The sequence below is a fragment of the Furipterus horrens genome, unplaced genomic scaffold, assembly GCF_987537825.1.
Source record: "Furipterus horrens unplaced genomic scaffold, mFurHor1.1.pri manual_scaffold_7, whole genome shotgun sequence".
NCBI lineage: Eukaryota > Metazoa > Chordata > Mammalia > Chiroptera > Furipteridae > Furipterus > Furipterus horrens.
Window position 1 is genome coordinate 82,397,548 of NW_028327177.1, and position 21,841 is coordinate 82,419,388.

General features: G+C 38.7%; 1 protein-coding gene across 6 annotated transcripts in view; it reads left to right on the forward strand.

The window, feature by feature from the left end:
* SUCLG2 (succinate-CoA ligase GDP-forming subunit beta) overlaps positions 1 to 21,841 on the forward strand; it is a 307,339-nt gene that overhangs the window by 53,957 nt on the left and 231,541 nt on the right. For 4 of the 6 annotated variants that reach the window (XM_090283859.1, XM_090283861.1, XM_090283863.1 and 1 more), the window contains exon 2: positions 13,373 to 13,532. In XM_090283859.1, coding sequence (XP_090139985.1) covers positions 13,373 to 13,532 — 160 coding nt within the window. The remainder of the gene's footprint in view (positions 1 to 13,372; positions 13,533 to 21,841) is intronic. The other 2 variants (XM_090283860.1, XM_090283862.1) reach the window with 1 other exon arrangement.

Consider the following 21,841-nt stretch of genomic DNA (forward strand, 5'->3'; position numbering starts at 1 on the left):
TTGGGCAAAAAAATCTAAGGTTAAGATTATTTCTAAAGAAATGCGCTTTTATAATACATAAAACTCACCAGGTTTATATTAACTGTGTAAAGTGTGTGTGTACTGTATGCATGTGTGTATGTCTGTCTGATGTTAAATTTCTTTTTACCTTAAACCCCACATCTAATCTCTTAGTAAGCTTTGTTCACCACCAGACTGTATCCAGAATCCCTTTATTTCTGTTCCCTCCTCCATTGCCCTTCTCTATTGTTTCATTGAGGGGTCTGCAAACCCAACTCTGTTTTTGTAAATAACGCTTTATTGGAACACAGTCATGCCCATGTTATTTTATATATTATCTTTGCCTGTTTTATGCTACAAAGGCATAGTTGCATAGTTGCAACAGAGACTACCTACCTCAAAGCCTAAAATATTTACAATTTGGCTGTTTATAGGAAAACTTTGCTGACTGTGGTCTGGTTTAATGCACTTCTCTGGTAACTGGTTTCATTGTGTAAACCAAAGACAGAGTGACTCTTCTAAAATGTGATTTTGATCATGCCCACCCTGGGTTTTTTTTTTTTTATAATTGTTTGTTTGTTTGCTTTATTTTATTTTTAGAGAGAGGGGAAAGGAGAAAGAGAGGGAGAGAAACATGACTGTGTGGTTGCCTCTCACTCACGCCCCTAACTGGGGACCTGATGTGCAACCTAGTCATGTGCCCTGACTGGGAATCGAACCAGCGACACTTGGCTCGCAGGCCGATGCTCAACCCACCCTGGTTTTAAGAGTTTGAGAATTGGGTGAATAAAATCTAAACTCTCACCAGTGGCTTACAAAGCACCTGCACTGTCTGTTTCCTGCTCACCTTTCCATCTTCATCTCTGCTCCTGCTCACACTGATCCTTTCTTCCCTCAGTGTCTTCATGGGTCCACCTCCTCTCCATCTTCAGGGCTCTACACAGATGCCACTTCCTCTGAGGTCACTACTCAGTCTGCACTGGCCTCCCTAGTTCCTCATGTATATTTCATTTTCCTCATAGCACCTCCCACTCTGTAATTACATTCTTTATTTGTGTGCTCACATCTTTCTTCTCTGCCTCCCCTCCTGGGACGTAAACCTTGTAACAGCAGCTGATCTGTGCGGCAGACCTGTAGGTCTGGGATGCCGTCGGGCACGGTGGCCACCACACTGTGAATGAAAGTCATTAAACAAATGAACAATGTACAGGTTCTCCCAGTGACCTTGGTAGGAGTTGAATGCAAGTATATGTTTATTCTACCTCAGTTTGTTTTCCTACTATGTATCGGTAAGTTTTGCCCACTTCTGTTCACAGTATAAAATTAGTGATTCTCCTCTGTGACATAAGTGAGCTGGCACATTCTCCACTAGGGGACAGGCAGGCATTTTGAAATGTTCAGTATTTTCAGTGCCTTTTATACATTTATTTCTGCTGTTGTATTAATATGCTAATGTTTATCAAGGTTATATATTTTTCTTCCCTTTCTTTTTTGCTGTTGGCAGAGCAGAAGTTTGGAGTTAGGGCATGAACTCTCCTCTGGGCATTTGTCTTGACTACAAGGAGTTTTATTTTACATTTCTTAGCTCCTTAAAAAAGTAGGCTGCTTTTCTGCTGAAACTGGGATAAAAAGAACCAGACAGTATTTGTGAGAATCTTAAGTCTTTGGATTCAGGGGGCAGATTGAAAAGAGAAAATCAGGTTTAATCTCATGCACATGGGAACCCTACATGCAGGAGAGGGTCAGAGATTGAAAGGGGGGTTGGGGTATGTAAGACATTCTGAGCTAGGGATGAGGTAAGGTGACTTGGGGGCTTCAAAAGGTCCTTGCAGGATGATAAGAAGAGCAAGGTGTTCAGTAATTAGTATTATACTTTGCCTTGCCCTATAGATATGTCAAAAAAAGTTATTTCTGATAATCTTTTATGAGCAAGACTTCTAATTCAAATTCTTCTGATTCAAATTCTTCCACATAATTGAAGGGAGGTAGGTGGGTAGAAGTTTCTCTTGAGCCTGAAGCTAAAATTGCCTTTAGGTGAAAGTGATCTGCATACCACTTGTTCTGGACCCCCACGTACCCCAAGAAGAATTTTTTTAAAATTTATTTATCGATTTGAGAGAGAGAGAGATTTGTTCCACTTATTCACGCATTCCTTAGTTGATTCTTGTATGTGCCCTGACTGGGAATCGAACCTGCAAGAAGAATTAATTCTAAAATAGGAAGCTACTATAATCCAATTTTTGGGTAGTTTGAAAGCTCAAATTTCAAATCTTTTTTAGTAGTACAGATTATTGTTTTTTAGTGGATGCTGCCCCACACCTCCTACTGCCTGGTTTAGAGAGGTGTGGTACTACTATCAGAGATGCCTTGTCAGCGGAGCAGAAATAGCCTTAGGCTCCTAGTCTGATTCTAGTCTGATTTCTTGTAAAGAAGAGTTAAAGTATTGTTTTCCTCTTGATCAGGAAACTTAAAAGTACTTTTCTAGCTATCTACTCTTATTAAATTCCATATCCTAGCAACACTTTTTTCAGGCACCAAGCCATCTTTATTAGTGTTCCCAGTTTGTCAGTCACTTCATTTTCTCTTCGTTTAGAAAACAAAACTAGAACTTTTGAGATCAAGAATGGCAGTGTATTTTTTGTCTGGTGGTGGTTCCAAGTCCTTTTTATTGACATAAGATTAACAGACTGACCCAGACAAATCAGTCAGTCTGTCATCATTCAGAATAATGGAAAGCTCATGGATTTTTTTGGCAGACTAGGATTCAAATATTGACTCTTACTTAACCAGCTGAATGGCCTTAGATGAGTTACTTAACCTCTCTTACCTTTAAATTTTCTCATCAGTGAGATGAGGGTATATTTCATGACTGGGACATGATGGCAAGTAAATTTACTTAGCATAAATAGCACATTTTAAATTGCTTACCGGATGTGACTGAGATTTGGTCCTTCCTATTGTAAATTACTGTTCTGTCCCTTTTTCTGATTGTTGAATGAGTTAAGTATAGAGACTTATTATTAGAATTTAAAAATACCTCCCCTATGCATTTAAAATTAACAGCAGGACACCATCCGCACTTCTTTGTCATTTATGTGATGATCACCTACTATGTTTATTCTAGTGATTGCTGAGTGTCCCCTTGTTACTTAGCCATGCTGGACTAGTTAATAGGTTAATTTTCTTACGGTGTGCAAAGTTGGTATGTTACCAGACTAAGGGTGTCTGTTTGCCTTCCCACATCAAGCCCGTTAAGATGAACAGAATTCCCTGGCTGGGTAGCTCAGTTGTTTAGAGTGTTGTCCCAGTGTGCCAAGGTTGCGGGTTCCTTCTCTGGTCAAGGCACATATAGGGAGCAACCAATGAATGCACTAATAATTGGAACAACAAATCGATGTTTCTCTCTCTGTCTAAAATCAATCAATTAAAAAAAATAAAAGACATGAACAGGAGTTTGCAGCAAAGAAAGAGTTTGTTTTAGGAAGTGGCCCACACCTGGAGTCACGGGTGGGCTAATGCTCAAAGACCTGACTCCCTGGAGGCTTCTAGAGGCTGGGTTATATAGGGTGCTAAGGGAGTTAGCCTTGTGGTCATGGTGTGTTCTCTACTGACTGGTTAGTGCTAGGGTAGGAGGTAGTTGATCATCGCACCTGGTCCTGATGTCAGCCATGGCATCACTTGATCTGGTTTTATAAGGATTTGGTCCATAGAGTCATTCTGAAGCTAAAACATAACTGAGGCCTAGGTGTTATCTCTAATTTGACTGAAACTCTGTCTCTGGAGTCAACAGACCAAGGCTTTCTTCCTAAGATTATTTGATGCGGACCAGAACCTTTTCCTGAGGGCTTAATGATTAACGAGAGTGGACATGCAAGGGAGAAGGAGGCAGTTGAGTCAGGGTGCTGGATGAGGCTAGTTTGACTCAAAAGAAAGAAGAAAAACTCCTAGTAAAGAAAGAAGTTTTTGCATGGTTACAAGGATAACCTAAATGGCGAGGGGTCTGGAGCATTCTAGTTTTGGACAAAACACATGCTAATGCAGAAAGACCCCACTCTTCAGCCTGAACGCAGAGTAAAATATAACAAAGGGTCAAGCACGTATGTTCTGCTCTTTCTTTTGCATCTCACATTAGTATTTCTTCCTTTCCATGAGCTTAGGCTGCTAATCATGCACTATGTTGCTTTTCTTTATTTTTTATTTTTTTTAAATTATATTTTATTGATTATGCTATTACAGTTGTCCTGATTTTTCCTCCTTTTCCGCCCTCCACCCAGCACCCCCACTCCCTCAGGGAATACCCCCACCATTTCCTATACTGTATTTTACATCCCCGTGGTTATTTTATAACTACCTATTTGTACTTAATCCCCTCACTTATTCACCCATTTCCCCACACTCCCCTCTCATCTGGCAACCATCAAAACACTCTATTTATCCCTGATTCTGTCTCTGTTCTTGTTAGCTTAGATTAAATTGTACACACACACACACACACACACACACACACACAGCCAATTTATTCATAGTTTTGATCTTCTTAAATAAGTCCCTTTAACATTTCATATCATAATAGTTTGGTGATGATGAACTTTAGTTTTCTCTTGTCTGGGAAGCTCGTTATCTGCCCATTGATTCTAAATGATAGCTTTGCTGGGTAAGTCAATCTTGGCTATAGGTCCCTCCTTTCCATGATCTTGAATATTTCTTACCAATTCCTTCTAGCCTGCAAAGTTTCTTTTGAGAAATCAGCTGACAGTCTTATATGAACTCCCCTGTAGGTAACTAACTTCTTTTCTCTTGTTTGCTTTTAAGTCTCTCTTTATCTTTAACATTTGGCATTTTAATTATGATGTGTCTTGGAGTGGGCCTCTTTTCATCAGTCTTTTTTGGGACTCTGCTTCCTGGACTTGCATGTCTATATTCTTCACTAAATTAGGGAAGTTTTTTTTTACTATATTTTCAGATACATTTCCAATTTTTGCTCTTTCTCTTCTTCTTCAGGCATTTCTATGATGTGAATGTTGGAATACTTGAAGTCCCAGAGGCTGCTTATACTTTTCTCATTGTTTTGGATTCTTTTTTCTTCTTTTTGTTCTGATGGCTGTTTTTTTGCTTCCCTATGTTCCAAATCATTGATTTGATTCTCGGCTTCATGCACTCTACTGTTGTAAATTGTTCTTTATTTCAATTTGTGTATCCTTCATTTCTGATTGGATCTTTGTTATGCTGTTGAGATCCTCACTAAGTTCCCTGAGCCTCCTTATAACCAGTGTTTTGAACTCTGCATCTGATAGATTGCTTATCTCCATTTTGTTCAGTTGTTTTTCTGGAGTTTTGATCTGTTCTTTCATCTGGGCTATGTTTCTTTGTCTTCTCACTTTGGCAGCCTCCCTGTGTTTGTTTCTAGGTATTAGGTAGAGCTGCTTTGACTCCATGTCTTGGTAGTGTGGCATTATGTAGTAGGTGTCCAGTAGGGTCCAATGGCACAACCTCCCCTAACACCCAAGCTAGGTACCTGAGGTGTACCTTTCGTGTAGGCTGAGTATAGCCTCCTCTTGTAGTTGCTGTTGGCAGATCAAAGGGAAGGATTTACACAGGCCAGTCAGCTACGAGGATTGGCTGTGAACAGTTACCACCAACCTCCACCCTTCGGGGAGGATCAGCTGTGCAGGAGTAGGGTGGTGGTGCTCTGACATGGTCTGTAGCTGTCCACTGGGTGCACTGATCCTGGAGTTTCTTAGGTGGCACAGGCCAAGGTTAGCTTTCACCTGTGTTTTTCCCGGGGCCACCCTGGCTGAGCTATAAAGCAATCTGAGATGGCTGCTACTTGGGCTGGTTTTGGAGATTCTCAGGAGAAGCCAAGCTGTGAATCTAGGTGGGTTGCTGCTAGTGCTGTGCCTGGGGCTCACTGAGATCAGCTGTTGCTTGTTTGAGAGGATTTAGGAAGTTGTGAAGCATGAACCGAGACCAGCCATTCATATGGAAAAGCAGCTTGGGTGGGCCCATCAGTTGGGTGGGGCAGAGTTTCTGGGGATCTCCAAGGCGAGTCAACAGTGTTAGCCAGGTTGATACAGTCTCAATTTGCCACCAGTTTGCTGGCTCTGTGGGAGTGGGCTTAGAAAAGGGACAGTGGCCTCTGCTTGCCTTGATGCCAGACACTTCAGTTTCTTCCTGTATACCAGTGGCACCTTTTAAACTGCCACCCTGGAGCTGGAGCTCAGAGGGAATGAGTCTGAGTAGGTCAGTCCATGTATGGGTTCTTTAAGAACTGGTTGGGGCTCCAGCAGTTTCTTTCCATAACTCAATTCCATCTGGTTTTTGTACCCAGAAGTTGTGGGGACTTACCTTCCTGGCACTGGAACCATGGGCTGGGGGGGCCTGGTGTGAGGTTGGGACTCTTCGCTCTCAAGATATGCTTCCCGAATGTTTACCCACCACATGTGGGTAAGGGACCAGTCTGTTCCACATTTCCACCTCTCCTACCAGTCTGGATGGTTGTGGTTTCTTTAATTCCGTAGTTGTCAGACTTCCATTCATCTCAATTTCTGATGGTTCTGAGTGATGATCTATATTTTAGTTGTAATTTTGATGTGGGTGTGCGAAGTTGTGAGCCATGTGTGTCTATGCTGCCATCTTGACTGGAAGTCCGAGATTTCTCCTTTACTTGTTTCTTTAACATGTTTTCATTTTGAAGGAGTTTTCATTCTGAAGGAGTGGTATTATCACATTAAAACCCAAACAGAAAAATACTATTATTTATTATTATTATTATTATTATTATTATTTTTTCTCCTAAAAATAGGATTCCATTTACTCTCTTTTATAGGGCAACAGTGAAGTAGCTTTTTCATCAGAGTGCGTTTTAAGCCATCAGGCCTTTCATTTTATGATACTAGTATTGAGATCTCTCTTTTCATCTGCACCAACATGTTTATTTGAAGCCTTGTATTTCCTAGGTAACATGACTATGGTAGAGTTATAGGTGCTAATTTGCATACAGTATGACATTGGCAAAAACTAAATTATAACAAACATATACCAACTTTTGGCCTTCCAAACCCACTGAGCTATTGATTTCTTTGCCTTGCCCATAACAAGAGGGAATTTTTAAAAAAGCTTATAGCTAATTCCTTGTTTGTATTCCACTATCTCATGACTGTTGGGAGCTCAGAATGAGGTTTAAGAGCCTCTTCTTTATGAAACAGCAGGAGTTTATAGGAAGTAGTTCTGTGTGACAGAGAGCACAAGCTTTTGTCCCCATCATGACCACCTTATGCTGCATTTCAAGAATGCTGCTACATTTAAGTAAGGGTGTAAGCCCTCCATTTTCTAGACAAGTTAATAGAGACTCAAGGCTCTACAGTTACATTAGAGCCTAGCTTTGTGTATTTCCTCTCAATGTTGTTTTTAAGCAGATTGATTTTCATTACACAAATAATAAATAATTTTTTTCTATAAAAAATCTTCCTTTGATTACCATCTTCCGGGTCTGCCTTCCTCTTCTGGCATTAAGCTTGATGAACTTCATCTGCACCTTTTCCTGTACATTTATTCAGGGCTGTATCTGTAAAAGATACAGAATGTTGCTTGGTGTGTAGACATGTGTGTCTGAAATATAAATGTTATTTTACTTTATATATTGAAAGAGACTTGGTGATTTCTTTCAGTAATGTGCCTTGGAGAACCATCAGTAAGTATTAGGATGTTTATACTTACCAGGCTAGACTGGTCAATGAGGCTATTACAAGTCATTCCCAAGATCTCAGTGGTAACCACATTAGAGATTTATTTCTCATTCATGCAAACATGGGTCAGGTGACTGCAAGACTGGTTCTCCATGTATTAACTCAGTAATCCCACCTGTGGTTTCCAGGTCCTTTCAGTCAACAAAAAGGGTTCTGGAAGGTTGCACATGGTTGCTCAAAAGTTTTGGCATGCTAGTTACAAGAGAAATGAAAATGTTGGGGCACACATGGATACTGGGTGCTGTTGTGTTGGCACAGATATTTTCACTTCCTCATATAGTCTGAATGTACTGTGGTTTATTTAGCCAGTCTTCTTTATTGCAACTTTACCTTCTACTTTGTATAACACTACACAGAAGATCCCTGTCTGTATCCCTGGTATACGTGTGAGCATTTCGCTAGGTTAGATCCAAGAAGTCTATGTAGGTGGGTATTTTAGTTGTCATAATGCTGTCAAATTGTTTTTGAAGATGTTTGTACAGTACTGGTGTTTTATTTTCATGAGTAGTGTATGAGAAACCGTTCACTGTACCTTCACAGTGACATTATCAAACCTTCATTCCTTTTGGCAGAATGGCTTTTCATTTTTATTTTATCTTCTATTTCTCTGATTACTAGTGAGTTTTTGGCTCTTTCTGATATGCCTTCCTGCTGCTTTCTTGAGTGAAGCAGTATTGCTGTGGAAACTCAGGCTGAAGACAGTGAGTGCAGAGCCAGTGGGCAGATGTAGCTCACAGATGCTCCCTTTTGGGGTTCCCAGCTCAATAACATTACTTTCTAGACTCCCGTTATTGATTTTTTTTCCCTCTTCTGGTGCTATTTTAGTAGTCTCTCCACCTCTAATTGTAAAACCGTGAGGCCAAGGATGATTTCTCAGTTGTGTCATTTTTTCTGTGTAGCTGTGTAATTTTGTGCTTTGATATATATATATTTCTTTTTTCGTAAATTTTTGCCCTCTCAATCATTGTACTTTTATCTCTTGGTTCTCTTTGTTTTTTTCCTTCATTTTTCATTCTTTTTCTTCTACCTATGCTCCCTTGTTCCCTTGGCCCTTAAATCTTTATGCACAGCTTTTCTTTTAAGTTGCATTTTCACCTTTCCCTTCAAGCTTAGAAATGGTAGCTCTTCCAGAGATGTGGAAGGGAGGAGAGCAGGAGGTCAGTGTACAAGTCCCAAAGAAACCAAACCCAGGTGTCCATCACTTTGCCAGAGTCTGTATGGAAGAGGAAAGGAAAATTGGAATTTGTACAGTTCCCATCCTGCCTCTGGCTCATGGTAGGATCCCTAGGAACATTAAATCCTCTCTTTAGGTTCAGGTTCCTGACTGTTAAAAAAAAAAAAAATGGAGGTTGGACCCCAGTATTTTCATACCTTGGAATCTGAATGTATGAGACATGCCTGCCTGGGAAACTGCACATAGTAGGATCCCAATGTCACTAACATTGCCTTCATAAGTGGTTCATTGCTGTGTCCTTTGCTCCTCTGCCTTGAAGAGGTGCCTGCAGGCTCTGTGGAGCATTTTAATAATTTTAACAGGGAAAGACAAGTAGTCGTCAAGGTGTTAGAGTGAATGGAAGGCAAACAGGAGGACTCCTCTAACAGCCCAAGGAGCATAAGAAGATGGTGTTATGAAGCCAGGATCAGCTGATGGGTGCAGGAGGCATTGTGGAAGAGATGGTGGGACTGGAATTATGGAAGAAAGGGTTGTCTGGAGGGATCTGGAACTTCAGAGGAGATGGAGTCATTGCCAGAGCTTTCACCTGACTCAGAAAGAGAAAGATGAAGCCTGTCCAATCTCTGAACAGAGCCTCAAGTTTAGGCAGAATCTGGATGGAAAAGAGCATAGGATGAGCTGAAGTAAGCAGGCAAATAACTGGCAGAACAATAGAAAAGCCGTCTGTCAGATGATCTTTAAATTCCCTTTCATTGCTCCCATTCCAGAGTTCATGGGTTTCCTGAGCAAGTTTTGAGTAGTTGAGATACTAGTTTTGAGTTTTAATAGGTAGCTGTCGTTTTGGGAATTGAAATAAAGGACTTATACCATCCTAGTATCTTAAGACAGCACCTACTCACACTTCCCTCCCAAAGTCTGGAGCAGTTAAACTTTTCCTTACATGTGCTGGGTCAGCGTGTCATGAGAGTTCTGTTCTTGATAGAGGTTTGAAGATAGGAACATGAATTTACTCATCCTAATCTGTCTTTATTACCAGGAGGCCTCTGGGATTGTGGGGCTGGAATCCAAATGCATGGAACCAGCAGTATTACACAGTTATCAATACTGTCTATCAGAGAAGCTTTGCCGTTGAATAGCCTCCTGTGATCTTGGGCCAGTGATTTAACCTTCAGCCTGGATTTCCTAATTTATAAGATGGTTTTATAGTTAGGACAGGCAAGGTTCTATAGAGAGGCTAGGTTCTGCAACAGTAACAAATAATCCCCAGAATCTCAGTGGCTGAAAGTCACAAAGGTTTATTTTTTTTTGGTATACATACATTATGAGTTACCTGGGGACATGTCAGTCCTCACTCTGGTGCCTGACTGGTTTGTCCACTGCCATATTGAATACTGCCATTCCCCAGGTCAGGAGAGAGTGAACTTATGTGGGTGGGAGGGTTGGTAATTCATTGTTGGCCCCAGGTATGTCACACACCTTATGGACTTACAACTTTATAGCCAGAGCTAGTTACAGGCCTCACCTAACTTCAGCTGACGCTAGGAAGTGCCTGGAAGAAGGAAGGTTAGGGATATTTGTTGGTCTGTATTAATGACAGCTATTGAGAAAAATAAAAGACTTTTCATGATTGTTTTGATTGTTTGATACACAAGTGTTGAGCATAAGTGCTCAGTCAATAGTAGATAAAACTGTTACTATTATTGTCATTACTATTCAGCATTTGATTACATTTCCACATACTTTACACTATCTATTTGCTTAGCATGTGTCTCTTTTCCTTTTTTCATCCCCCGAAAATGCAAAATAGACTTTAATTATTTCCTCTCTAGATATTCACAAATTCTTAATGAAGTTGAGTTAATGAAGTTTTAGACCCAGTCAGTGACCCTATTCTTTCAAGTTAAGGGTTGACAAACACAGGTGATTATTGATCACTTTGTCAAGTGATAGCTTGGAATCATCAATGGCTTTAGAACCTTGTTCACTGTGTTAGTTTTCAATTTAAGAGCAACTGACTTTAAGCAGGCTTTCATTTGAGTCAATACAGTAATAGTCAATATATATTATATGTCTGTGAAGCTGGTCTCGGATCAATTGCAATTAGTTTGCAGCAGATTGTATTAAAATATCTAAAATTAATACACTGAGTGTTCTGATGAAAAGGAATTGACTGTGACCCACTGTGGTTGTTTTTAGTCTCTCTCAAATGTTCTTTTTTTTTTTTTAATTTATATTTTGTTATTCAATTACAGTCGTCCCATTTTTCCCCCATTGCTCCCCCTTCCCAGCCCATCTTTTCTCCCACAATTATATCCCTCCCGTTGTCCATGTCCATGAGTCATTCATATATGTTCCTTGACCTGACCCTTCCCTTACTTATCCCCCTTCTCTCCCTCCCCCCTCCCCCCTACTGACTACTATTCTAGCAGAAAGAAAGAAGGAACTCCTGCCATTTGTGACAACATGGATGGAATTAGAGAGAATTATGCTTAGTGAAATAAGCCAGGCAAAGAAAGCAAAATACCATATGATATCAAATGTTCTTTACAAACCACTTTTTTCTTCTTCTTTTGTTAACTGCTTTAAATTGGTGTGTCAACATAGACTTAATCTACTGATCCTTCTCCATTTGCTTTTTAAGTGTCCCAGATTCAGCACATATCTAATGTATAAACTTTTTATTCTTTAGGGAGCTTTTACTAAATGCCTAAAACTTGAGTTTTTCTTGGGATGTTATGTGATGTGCTATTAAGACTATTGAGACAGTGAACGAGTTCATTTTTGAAATTTTGTGTTTTGAAAATTATCATTGTGTCATTATGACTTTTAAAAAGTTTAAAATTAAGATTAAGAGATTGTATACAGTTATACAATATCCAGTAAATGATGTAAGCATTGTTTACCTGGCAATTTATTTTTATCCCAGTGTATTTATGTCTAAAGAAGTGCAAGCAACCTCAGTATTGAAAACATCATTTCTAGTATTAGTAAGGATAGAACAGAGAGACAGCTTTACGTTTAATCATGTCAGAATTTGAATTTTTTAAAAGTGTGTATAAATTATGTTTATTTCAGGTTTGAAGGACTTTTATTTTTAGAGAAGGTCAGTTTCTGGCGATGAAAAACTATTTGAATAAGGGGACAAAAGGACAAAAAGCAGGGTTGCTTCATTTGGATATCTAACTGGCATTTTGTGAGTATCTTCATATGCCAAGCACCATCATATTCTTTATAAAGATACAAAGAGATGAGGACACACTCTCTGCCCTTGAGTAGAACCCCATCTTGTTGCAAGGTGCTGGGGCCTCTTTGGAATGGCTTTTGTCCAGAAGAGCTCCATGCATCATAGCTTGTGCTGCTGCCTTGAACATCCATCAAGGCCCTTGACATAACCCCAGGGAGAGTGTCAGGAGACCTTCCACCACCAGTGTTGTGGCCAGTTGTTTGACTGATGCTTCGGTGTCTTTGTGCATTAGGGGCATTGTTATCTTAGCTCCTGTGAACAGTGGGTCCTCTGTATCATGACTCATGAATGGAAATGAGTTTAAGTATTTTTTCCTGTTTTTTTTTTCCTCTTCTTTTAAATATTGGGCTTATAAATTTGATGGGCAATGCCGTTGCTCTTACTGGATAAAATGCAAAGAATATTTGTTCATGTTATTCTGCCTTTTGATTATTTTCTCTCTGCACAGATAACAGCTAATTGATGCGTAGCAAGATGATTTTTGTATACCAGTTGCAGTTTTTAGGAACTAGTTTAATTAATAGTGACACTTTCAGATTACTGAACTCAGCTTTGGTTTGTGAAAGAGATAATCTCATTAAACATGTAATGATTATACCTAGACTCCATTAAAAACTATGGCAAAGAAATGGAGTAGTCCGTGGCCCATTGACCTCGGTGTTAAAAAAATTTTTCCTGCACTATCTTACAATAATTAAAAATATTCATACAGGTATTGAAATAATGCAATGAACTTTTTTTTTTAAATCTGGGGTCACGATGGCGGAGGCATACGCTATGTAATAATAGAGTCCTTACTGTTTTCAAAAATAACTTTTTCTTTTAAAATACTATATACTTACAGGAAGCTGTAAAAATAGTGTAAGAGTCCCTTGTACCCTTCCAACTTCCCCTAATGTTGACATCTTACATAGTTTTAGTACAGTATCAAAAATAGGAGATCGAGATAGGTACATTACTGTTAACTAGATGCAGATTTTACTGAGTTTTCTTAAAACTTTTGTGCATTTGTGTGTGTAGTTATCCTTAACATTTTGATTAGGAAAACAATTAAACATGAAGAATTTATGTACATTTTTAAATTTCATCTAAAATCTGTGTTGCTGATTGCCACTTGAGAGTACCTGTAATAAGACTGGCCATATTAGGTTGACTGTTTTTTCTCTCGTTATTAATAAGTGTTCTTACCTCTCTCCCCAATTTCTCTAGGCAGGTCAATTAACTTCTAGACGGTGGCTGAACCTGCAGGAATACCAGAGCAAGAAACTGATGGCTGACAACGGAGTGAAAGTTCAAAGATTCTTTGTAGTGGACACTGCAAATGAGGCTCTGGAGGCCGCTAAGAAACTAAGTAAGCTTACAGATACAGGTGAAGTACATTGGCCCAAATTAGTGAATTCACAGGTAGCTGTTTCCCATCAGTTAAATTGCTTTGTTGTGGGTTATACTAGCAGTGACAGATATAGCAAAGAACTTTGAGATGGCAAAGGCAAAAAAGCCCCATTAGGAAATTATTTATTTATTTTATAGGAGAGAACAGCATATGGGATGTCACTCTCTGGTAATTTTCCTGAGTTTTTGTTACCATTTCACCCAGTTTTCTTATCTGTAGTTTAGTGGCTTGGAGAAATATGGTTGAAGGAAGGGTATGGAATGTCGAAGAGAGCCCATAGCAGGGCATGTCAGATAAAGTAGTTGGCATCCTTTTTTAAGCCTCTTAAAACAGGGGGAAGTTCCCCCTGAGTGACAAAGAGAGAAAGGGAAGAACATGTATTTCAAAGTCAAGCTGTGTTTGATTCAGCATTTTGCCATATCAGTGGCTCTGACTTTACATTAGTGCCTCAGTTTTCTTATCTATAAATCAAGGCTAACGTGTTTATCTCTCAGTGCTGTTGTGTTCCTTTAAGGGAGGCTATGTATTGATACATGGTAGAAATCTAACCAGTTTCTCTAGTTATGAATTGAGAAATTAGGAATCAGATCCTAATTTCAGTGGACTTTGTTTTTCAGTGGACTTTCTCTCCGGAGGCATCCAGACTCTCTTATCATTGGCCTGGACTAGCACTGTCAAATAGAAATATCCTCCAGCACATCTCATTTCACACCAGCCACATATCATATGCTTGGGCAGACATGTGGCTGGTGGGTCCCATATCGGACAGCTCAGGTCTGGACACTAGAAGGTTTTGCATGTGCATGTTCTGCCTGCAACCTTGGAGAGCTGGTATTTCCTATGAAAAATGAAGAGTAGAGCATCTGCTAGCTGGCCTTGCCCAGGGTGCAGCCAAGTTGGAAAGTGTGAGGTAGAGGCAGGCTTCCTATCTCAATTTTCCCATTTTCTATGCTCTTTTAAAAGTAAACAATGAGGTGCTTCAGCTGGTAATTGTTCTTCTTTACTCTCCCTTTCAGAGTTCCAACAGATGCTTATACACCAGATCCTCTGTGTGTTATGTCAGTTGAAATATATATTTACTCTTTCCTTCAATAAGTATTTATTGTCGACCATGTATTAGGAACCATGGACACAGTGATGGATGATAAGCGAGATGTCTTTCTCCTCAGAACTTATATTTGGGAAAAAATTAATTTGTAACTTTCAGATGCTATATGTAGAAATTGAGAGCAACCGATATGTTATTTTTAATTTTATATTTTAGTTATAGTTTACATTTAATATTGTTTGGTATTGGTTTCAGGTGAGAGAACAAGTATTTTAAGAAATGAAAATTAGTTTCATTTTCAAAACTATCAAAATTGGTTTATATGGTAAAGAAAAACAAACAAAAACCAGTAAAATTAGCCCTAAACTTGGATGAGTGCTCCTTAGTAAACTGTGATAATAGACTCAGTAAAGGTTAGTATTTGAGCATTTGTATATGAAGGGATCATTTTTGTTTTATACTCGTATGCTTTGGGGATTGGGTAAAGAGAGCAAAGAAAAGTAAAGTTCATGTTGGTTTCGGTCTTCATTTTCCCCATTCTTTTTTTTTTAAAGTATATTTTATTGAATACGTTGTTACAGTAGTCCCAATATTTTTCCTATTTGCTCCCCTCTGCCCAGTACCCCACTTCCTTCCAGCAATCCCACCCCTCTTAGTTCATGTTCATGGGTCATGCATGTAAGTTCTTTGGTTTTACCCTTTCCTATATTATTCTTAACTTTCCCTCTCTCTTTGTACCAATGAATTATGCTTCTTAATCCCTGCACCATTTCCCCATTCTTCCCCCTTTCCCCTCCCAGCTGATAACCCTCCAAATGACCCCCATACCTAGGATTCTGTTCCTATTCTGGTTTGCTTAGTTGGATTTTGTTTTTATTTTTTTGATTCAGTTGTTGATAGTTTTGAGTTTGTTGTCATTTTAATGTTCATGATTTTGATCTTTTTCTTAAGTAAGTCCCTTTGGCATTTCATGTTATAACAGCTTGGTGATGATGAGCTCCTTTAATTTTACCTTGTCTGGGAAGCACTTTATCTGTCCTTCCATTTTAAATGATAGCTTTGCTGGATAGAGTAATCTTGGTTGTAGGTCCTTGCTTTTCATCACCTTGAATACTTCTTGCCTGCAAAGTGTCTTTTGAGAAATCAGCTGGTAGTCTTATAGGCACCCCTTTGTAGGTAACTCTCTGCTTTTCTCTTGCTGCTTTTAAGATTTTCTCTTTATCTTTCACCCTTGACTTTTTAATTACGTTGTGTCTTGGTATGGTCCTTTTTGTTTCTAGCTTGTTTGGTACTCTCTGTGCTTCCTGGACTTGTATGTCTATTCACAACATTTGGAAAGTTTTTCTTCATTATTTTCTCACATAAGTTTTCCATTTCTTGCTCTTCCTCTTCTCCTTCTGGCACCCTTTGATTTGGATGTTGACATGTTTATAGTTGTCCCAGAGGTTCCTAAGCCTCTCCTCATTTTTTTCAATTCTTGTTTTCTCATTCTGTACTGGTTGACTGATTTTTTTCTTCCTTATGTTCCAAATCATTGATTTGAACCCTGGTTTCTTTCCTTTAACCATTGTTTTTGTGTGGATTTTCTTTCGTTTCATTTAGCATAGCCTTCACTTCTTCCCTAATGCATTTGCCATACTTACACATATCTGTCAAGCCTGTGGGCTTCTTTGTCACCAGTGTTTTGAACTCTACATTTGTTAGGTTGGCTATCTCCTTGTCGCTTAGTTCTCCCACTGGAACCTTGATACGTTATCTATTTTGGGCCATACTTCTCTGTCTCCTCATCTTGACAGACTCCTGTGTTTGTTTGCCTCTGTGTCTTAGGTAGAGCTGTCACTCCTGTTATGTTGTAAGGGGCAGAGCCTTAAGTATTTGTCAGTACAGGGCATACCGTTTTACTACATTGTGATGATGTGGGTGAGGGGTCTGAGAGGGAACAATGCCACTTGCTTAGCACTTGCCCCTTTTCCAGGCACTTCTCTCACTTCTTGTGGGACTGGAGCCTCTTTAGCTGTTACCCTGATCATGGTATCCAGAGTGGTTGGGTCTGTGGACATTATAGTACTGTGGGGGCCCTTTAAACAAGTGGACTGTGCTGAGAGACTGGCAGTTTATTCCTCCACCTCAACCCCCGCTGGTTTGCACAGTCAATAGCAATGGGGCTTTATTGTTCCCGGCGCTAGGACTGTGAGCTACGTGGTCTGGTCTAGTGCTGAGAGCGCTCCCCAGATGTTCCTCCCACCTTTTTAAAATGTGTGACTGCGCTTTCCATGGACCTGCCATCGCCACCATCACCGCCACCCCTGCCACTCCTGCCACTTCTGCCGCCACCACACTGAGTCCTCTCTGCCCTTGCTCCACCCCTCCTACTTGTTTGGATAAGTATTTCTTCTTTATATCTTTGTTTGTTGGACTTCCATGCAGCTCGATTTTCTGGAACTTCTGGTTGTCTCTAGTTTTGAGGTAGTTGTATTCTTTCTTAGTTGTGGAGGGAGACACAGCGTGTCTGCCTAGACTTCCACTTTGGTCAGACTCATTATTTTCTTAAATGTGCTGACATACTAGTGCTCTAGGTCCAAAGGTCCTTCTTAAGGGAATTCTGGAAGCAGCTGATTAGCCGCCTCAGGAACAGCTGGGAGGACTTCTCTTTCAGACTTTCATGGGGATTTGGACTTAAGAACTAATTGGCTTCTTGGTCATGGGTTTGTTTTTTAAGCATTTATTTAGCCACCTCTTTTGGTTTTGGTTATATACTGTGTTTGTAAGATAGAAAATTTTACTCTGGAGGAATTAGCAGGGTGGCATTTATATGCTGGGGCCAGAGTAAAGGGAGGAAGGAGACAGACAATGAATACAGTTTAAATAAATGAAAATTAAAATTAAAATTAAAAAATGAAAATGAACCTCTGAAAAAGCTATTTTGGTTTTTGAGCACTGTTTTTAAGGAAAATCAAACTGGATAAAGGTTTGAGAATGACAAAGCTGTGTGTCATATCCCTGTGATAGTCCTTTAGATGGTATAGTGATGGGAGGGCCTCTGTGGTGCTCATCAGAGCTAAAAGATTAAGAGAATGAATCCAAGGACCTCATTTGGTGAATGAATAATTATTCTCTTAGTGAGCATTTGCTGTAGAAGGAAGGTTTTCTCTGGTTTTTGTTGTTGAATAGACAGTTATGATTAGAGGGGAAATTTATAGTACTGACAGAGGAGATAGTAAATATTATATAAAAGGAAGTATGCATGCCACTGAGATTGCCTGGAGAAAGCAAAATAAGAATCTGACAAAACTCCACAGTGCTTACATTTTTATCACTATGATATTGATAAGAACCGAGAGCATAGTTGCAGTTCTATGAAATAGATTTGAGGTTAAGGTTAAAACTGGATTACACATATACTTTTCTGATTGTCCTTAAAATGGGATCTCCATTTTATAATTATGATATTTTAATGAAAAAAATTACATAGAAGGATAATAATGCCTAACATGTAATAAGTGCTCAGTAAGATTTTATTGCTCTCATCATCATCATCAGTAGCAGCATATAATTTCAGGGAGTTTACTGGTCATGATTCAGATTGATAGACACATTAGAGATATACAATAATCATTATCTTATTGATCATATGATAGAGTTCATATTTTAATTCAGAAAGTTTATAAACAATTGAAATATATATGCTTATGTACTTCATATTTGGATGTGTTTTAAAACAAAATGACATTTTTATAACATATTCTGAAAATGGATGTTGATGTTAAGCATACCTATGATTGCCAGTAACCTCTTTGTGGGTTTACAGATCTTTTTCTTTGTGTCTAAACCCACATTCCTCATTGTGTGTTGGCCACCCATTTATGGATGTCTCAACCCCTCCTGGTTCAAATGGAACTGGTCATCTCTAGGTTGCTCTAAACCTTCTCTTCTTCTTATGTCCTTCTACTTACCCAACTGAGATACCTCCAGGTCATCTCTTAATGCCTCTCATGTGTGTCATGTTCAATCAGTTGGCAAATCCTGCCATTGTTACTGCAGCATTGTTATTTTGCAAAGCAAGGGAACAAACTGTATAAGGTTAAAAACTTGCGAAGTTTCTACAGCTAGTAAGTGATAAAGATGGGATTTCTATCCAGCCCGATTAGATTTTATCTTCTCCCCAAGCATTTTTCCTCTTTGCTAACTTTATAATGATGTTCTTGGGAGATTTTTATTGTGTGAGTCAGCATTTTTAAGATGGAAAATATATATTAATAAAATCAGAAGATTGAATTAAAACTAGAAGCGGCAAGTTCTGAGGAGCAATTTGTAGAAACTGTGTAATCTGCAGATATTTTCATAATGATTCATTTTGTTGTATCATTTTGGGCAATAGAATATTTTGTCATAGTTATGGAAAATTTGTTAATTTGAACATTTGTTTAAAATGGGTAATGCATATCTTCTGTTTCTGAAACACAGTTCATAATGATAAAATACTGAGTGAGAGCCTCATTTTCTTGCACAGAAAATGAATTTATGTCTGAGTCAGACACTAAATTTGGTTTGGTGAATTAAGTTTTTAATATATGGATAATACTCATTTCTACAGCATTTTGTATGAGCTACCTTTTTATAATCACACTTTAAGGAGTTTTTTTTCTTGCCTACAATTTTCTCAGGAGGTTTATTAATTACATATATTCTCCTCTATGGCTTAAATTTAATGTATTAAATCAACAGATAATTACAGAATACCCACTTTGTGCATGTATGCATAACTAATCTTGATGTTGCCTTTCAATTCTCTTTAAAGATGAATGTAGGAATGTGTCTCACATAATTCAAGAGGCCTGCCTTAAATGAGTATTTGCATTAAGCATAGATGAAACTTAATTAAGACCCCCACTTTTTAGTTTTTGGAATCTCCGCAATTTGTTATTTATTCCATTTTTGTTGATATGAGCTCTCAACATTTGGTTAAGCAAGAAGATTGTATTTCAGAAATTTATTTTTATTTTATTTTTTGCTGGGAAGTAAATTGAAATATGAATGGAGAAATTAATATTCTCTGAGCTAATAACCTGAATACTAAAATGGAGATAAGGAGCTTTTATTGAACTTGCCTACCTTTGGATTACTTTTAGCTACAACATGTTTTTATTTGTCAAAATGATAACTTATTTTTTTGTTTGTTTTATATATAATCACATTCTGAAGCCCAGTGAATTATTTACACCATTAAGGAATTGTATTTTATATAAAAAGGGGACTGTCTGTTGACTACTGATTGACATGTACTATTAATCCCAAGACAATTAAATGCATGACAAGCTTCCTTGATTGTTGTGGTTTTGTCATACCACATTATGTGGTTGGGATCTTGCCAAAAGACCTTATATGCTTTCTGCTGAGATGGTCATTTATTGTCTTATAATGACAGGAAAGGATAACATTGGTTTCTGTGTATTACATCTTCATTTTACCACTGCATCAGGTGCCTCTTATTCTGACTCGAGTCGGAATGCAAAGAAGCAAGGGTAAGGCAAACACAGGCCATCAGAGGTTGTAGTCATGTCTGCTTTTCAGAAATAATGGTGATAGTACTATCTTCATGATGGTTTCTGTGGTGAGATTTGACTGTTCTTGCTGATGCTGGTCCCTTTATTGCTTCCCATTTTTTGAGCCTCATTCTCCTACCTCCTCAGGCCTCCCAATATCTTTTTGTAATTTACTTGATACTTATTTTAGCTAGTCAATTTCTGTTGCTCATTGCTAAGAACCCTGACTCATCCAGACAGAAACTGTTATCATGTAGGGACACCAAATATTCCCTGTAAAAAGTTTCAATATGTAAGTATTTAAGGGCTTTAAATGTTCTTTGTAAGAAGTAGCAAGGACTTGCTAAAAGGCCTTGGAAAAAGGAATGTAAGAAGGAGTGTTATAGCAATTAGTGATTTACAAGCTAAAAGGACCTCAGCCTCTATCACCTTCCATTTACTTGTGTCTGGTTTATAACATTTGTGAAGGTTGTGCTTTGCAGAATGTCTAGCCCTTTGAAAATAAATTGCTTCGCAGGGAGTTCGTCCCTGGCTGAAGAGCTATGCTGCCGCAGGAGATAACCTTATAGCCTTGCGAATTTCTGTTTCTGTTACTGCCAAGACATTCCTGTAGTCCTACCCAGCCCTCTCTTCCTAAGGCTGTTTCCCGCCAAAGAAGAAACAAAGGGGGCCTCACCAGTATAAAAACCCAGGGTTTAGACTCCATTGTAGGTTGAAGCATGTTAGAGACCAGCTCAGGGTCTGCCCAACTCCTGGCCATCATTAAAAATCCTTTGCTTACTTTATACACCGCTTCAGAGTGTTCAATCTCGCCCATGTAGCCGTAACAATCATAAGTCCTGAGATGTAATAAATACTCAATAAATATAATTGTTATTCAGAAAATTTTCACTTACTAAGGTTTACTTAGAAATTCACCTTAAAGAAACACCTGAATTGACATTAAAAGCATCCCCTAAATGTATCAAGAGGTTCTCATTTCCTGTTGTATATATATTTGCAAAGAAATCCCCCTTTTTTAAAATGTTTTTTTTCTCTTCTTCCTGAGTCTGCGAATATAAGTGAGTTTCTCTGGTCATCATCTTAAAACTTTTCTGTGTTAGAATATCTTTTCCCTAATTGTCTTTGTGTTCACTGAATAGAAGCAACAGGATAGCTATATAGTGAATGGTGAGATCAAGGTAGGTTGTAGTCAGGCAGGCTTCAAATGTAGCTTCCTCTCAGTTTCCTTAGAAACAAATATGTAACGGTGCTTTGAAAGTCAGTGCCTCAACTTGAATTTTGACAGTCTAATAAAACAAGGATTAATTCATCTTTTTACACTTTAACCAATAAAAATATAGTGGTGGCATTTAACCTTTGGCATCCTGCCATGTGCTGAGCATTTTGTGAGTGTGATCTCATGTCATCCTCATTTAAACTAAAAGGAAGACTTTTCTTTAAGAACCGGTTCTGAATATCACCAGATCTCTACCTGCTCATGATTGTGTAGCCACGGTAACTGACATACTTTTACTTTCTGTCTTTACAGTGTATCATTAATGGAGTCATTTATTAACTTATTTTTTAAAGCTACCTCCTTGTGAATGAACTGAACAAAGAAAACGTGTACGATCTCATTTTCCAGAACTTTCCTGTGAATGATTTTTCCCTGGGGTCTTTGACTCTCCTGCAGTGTGCATTTGGCAGTTCTG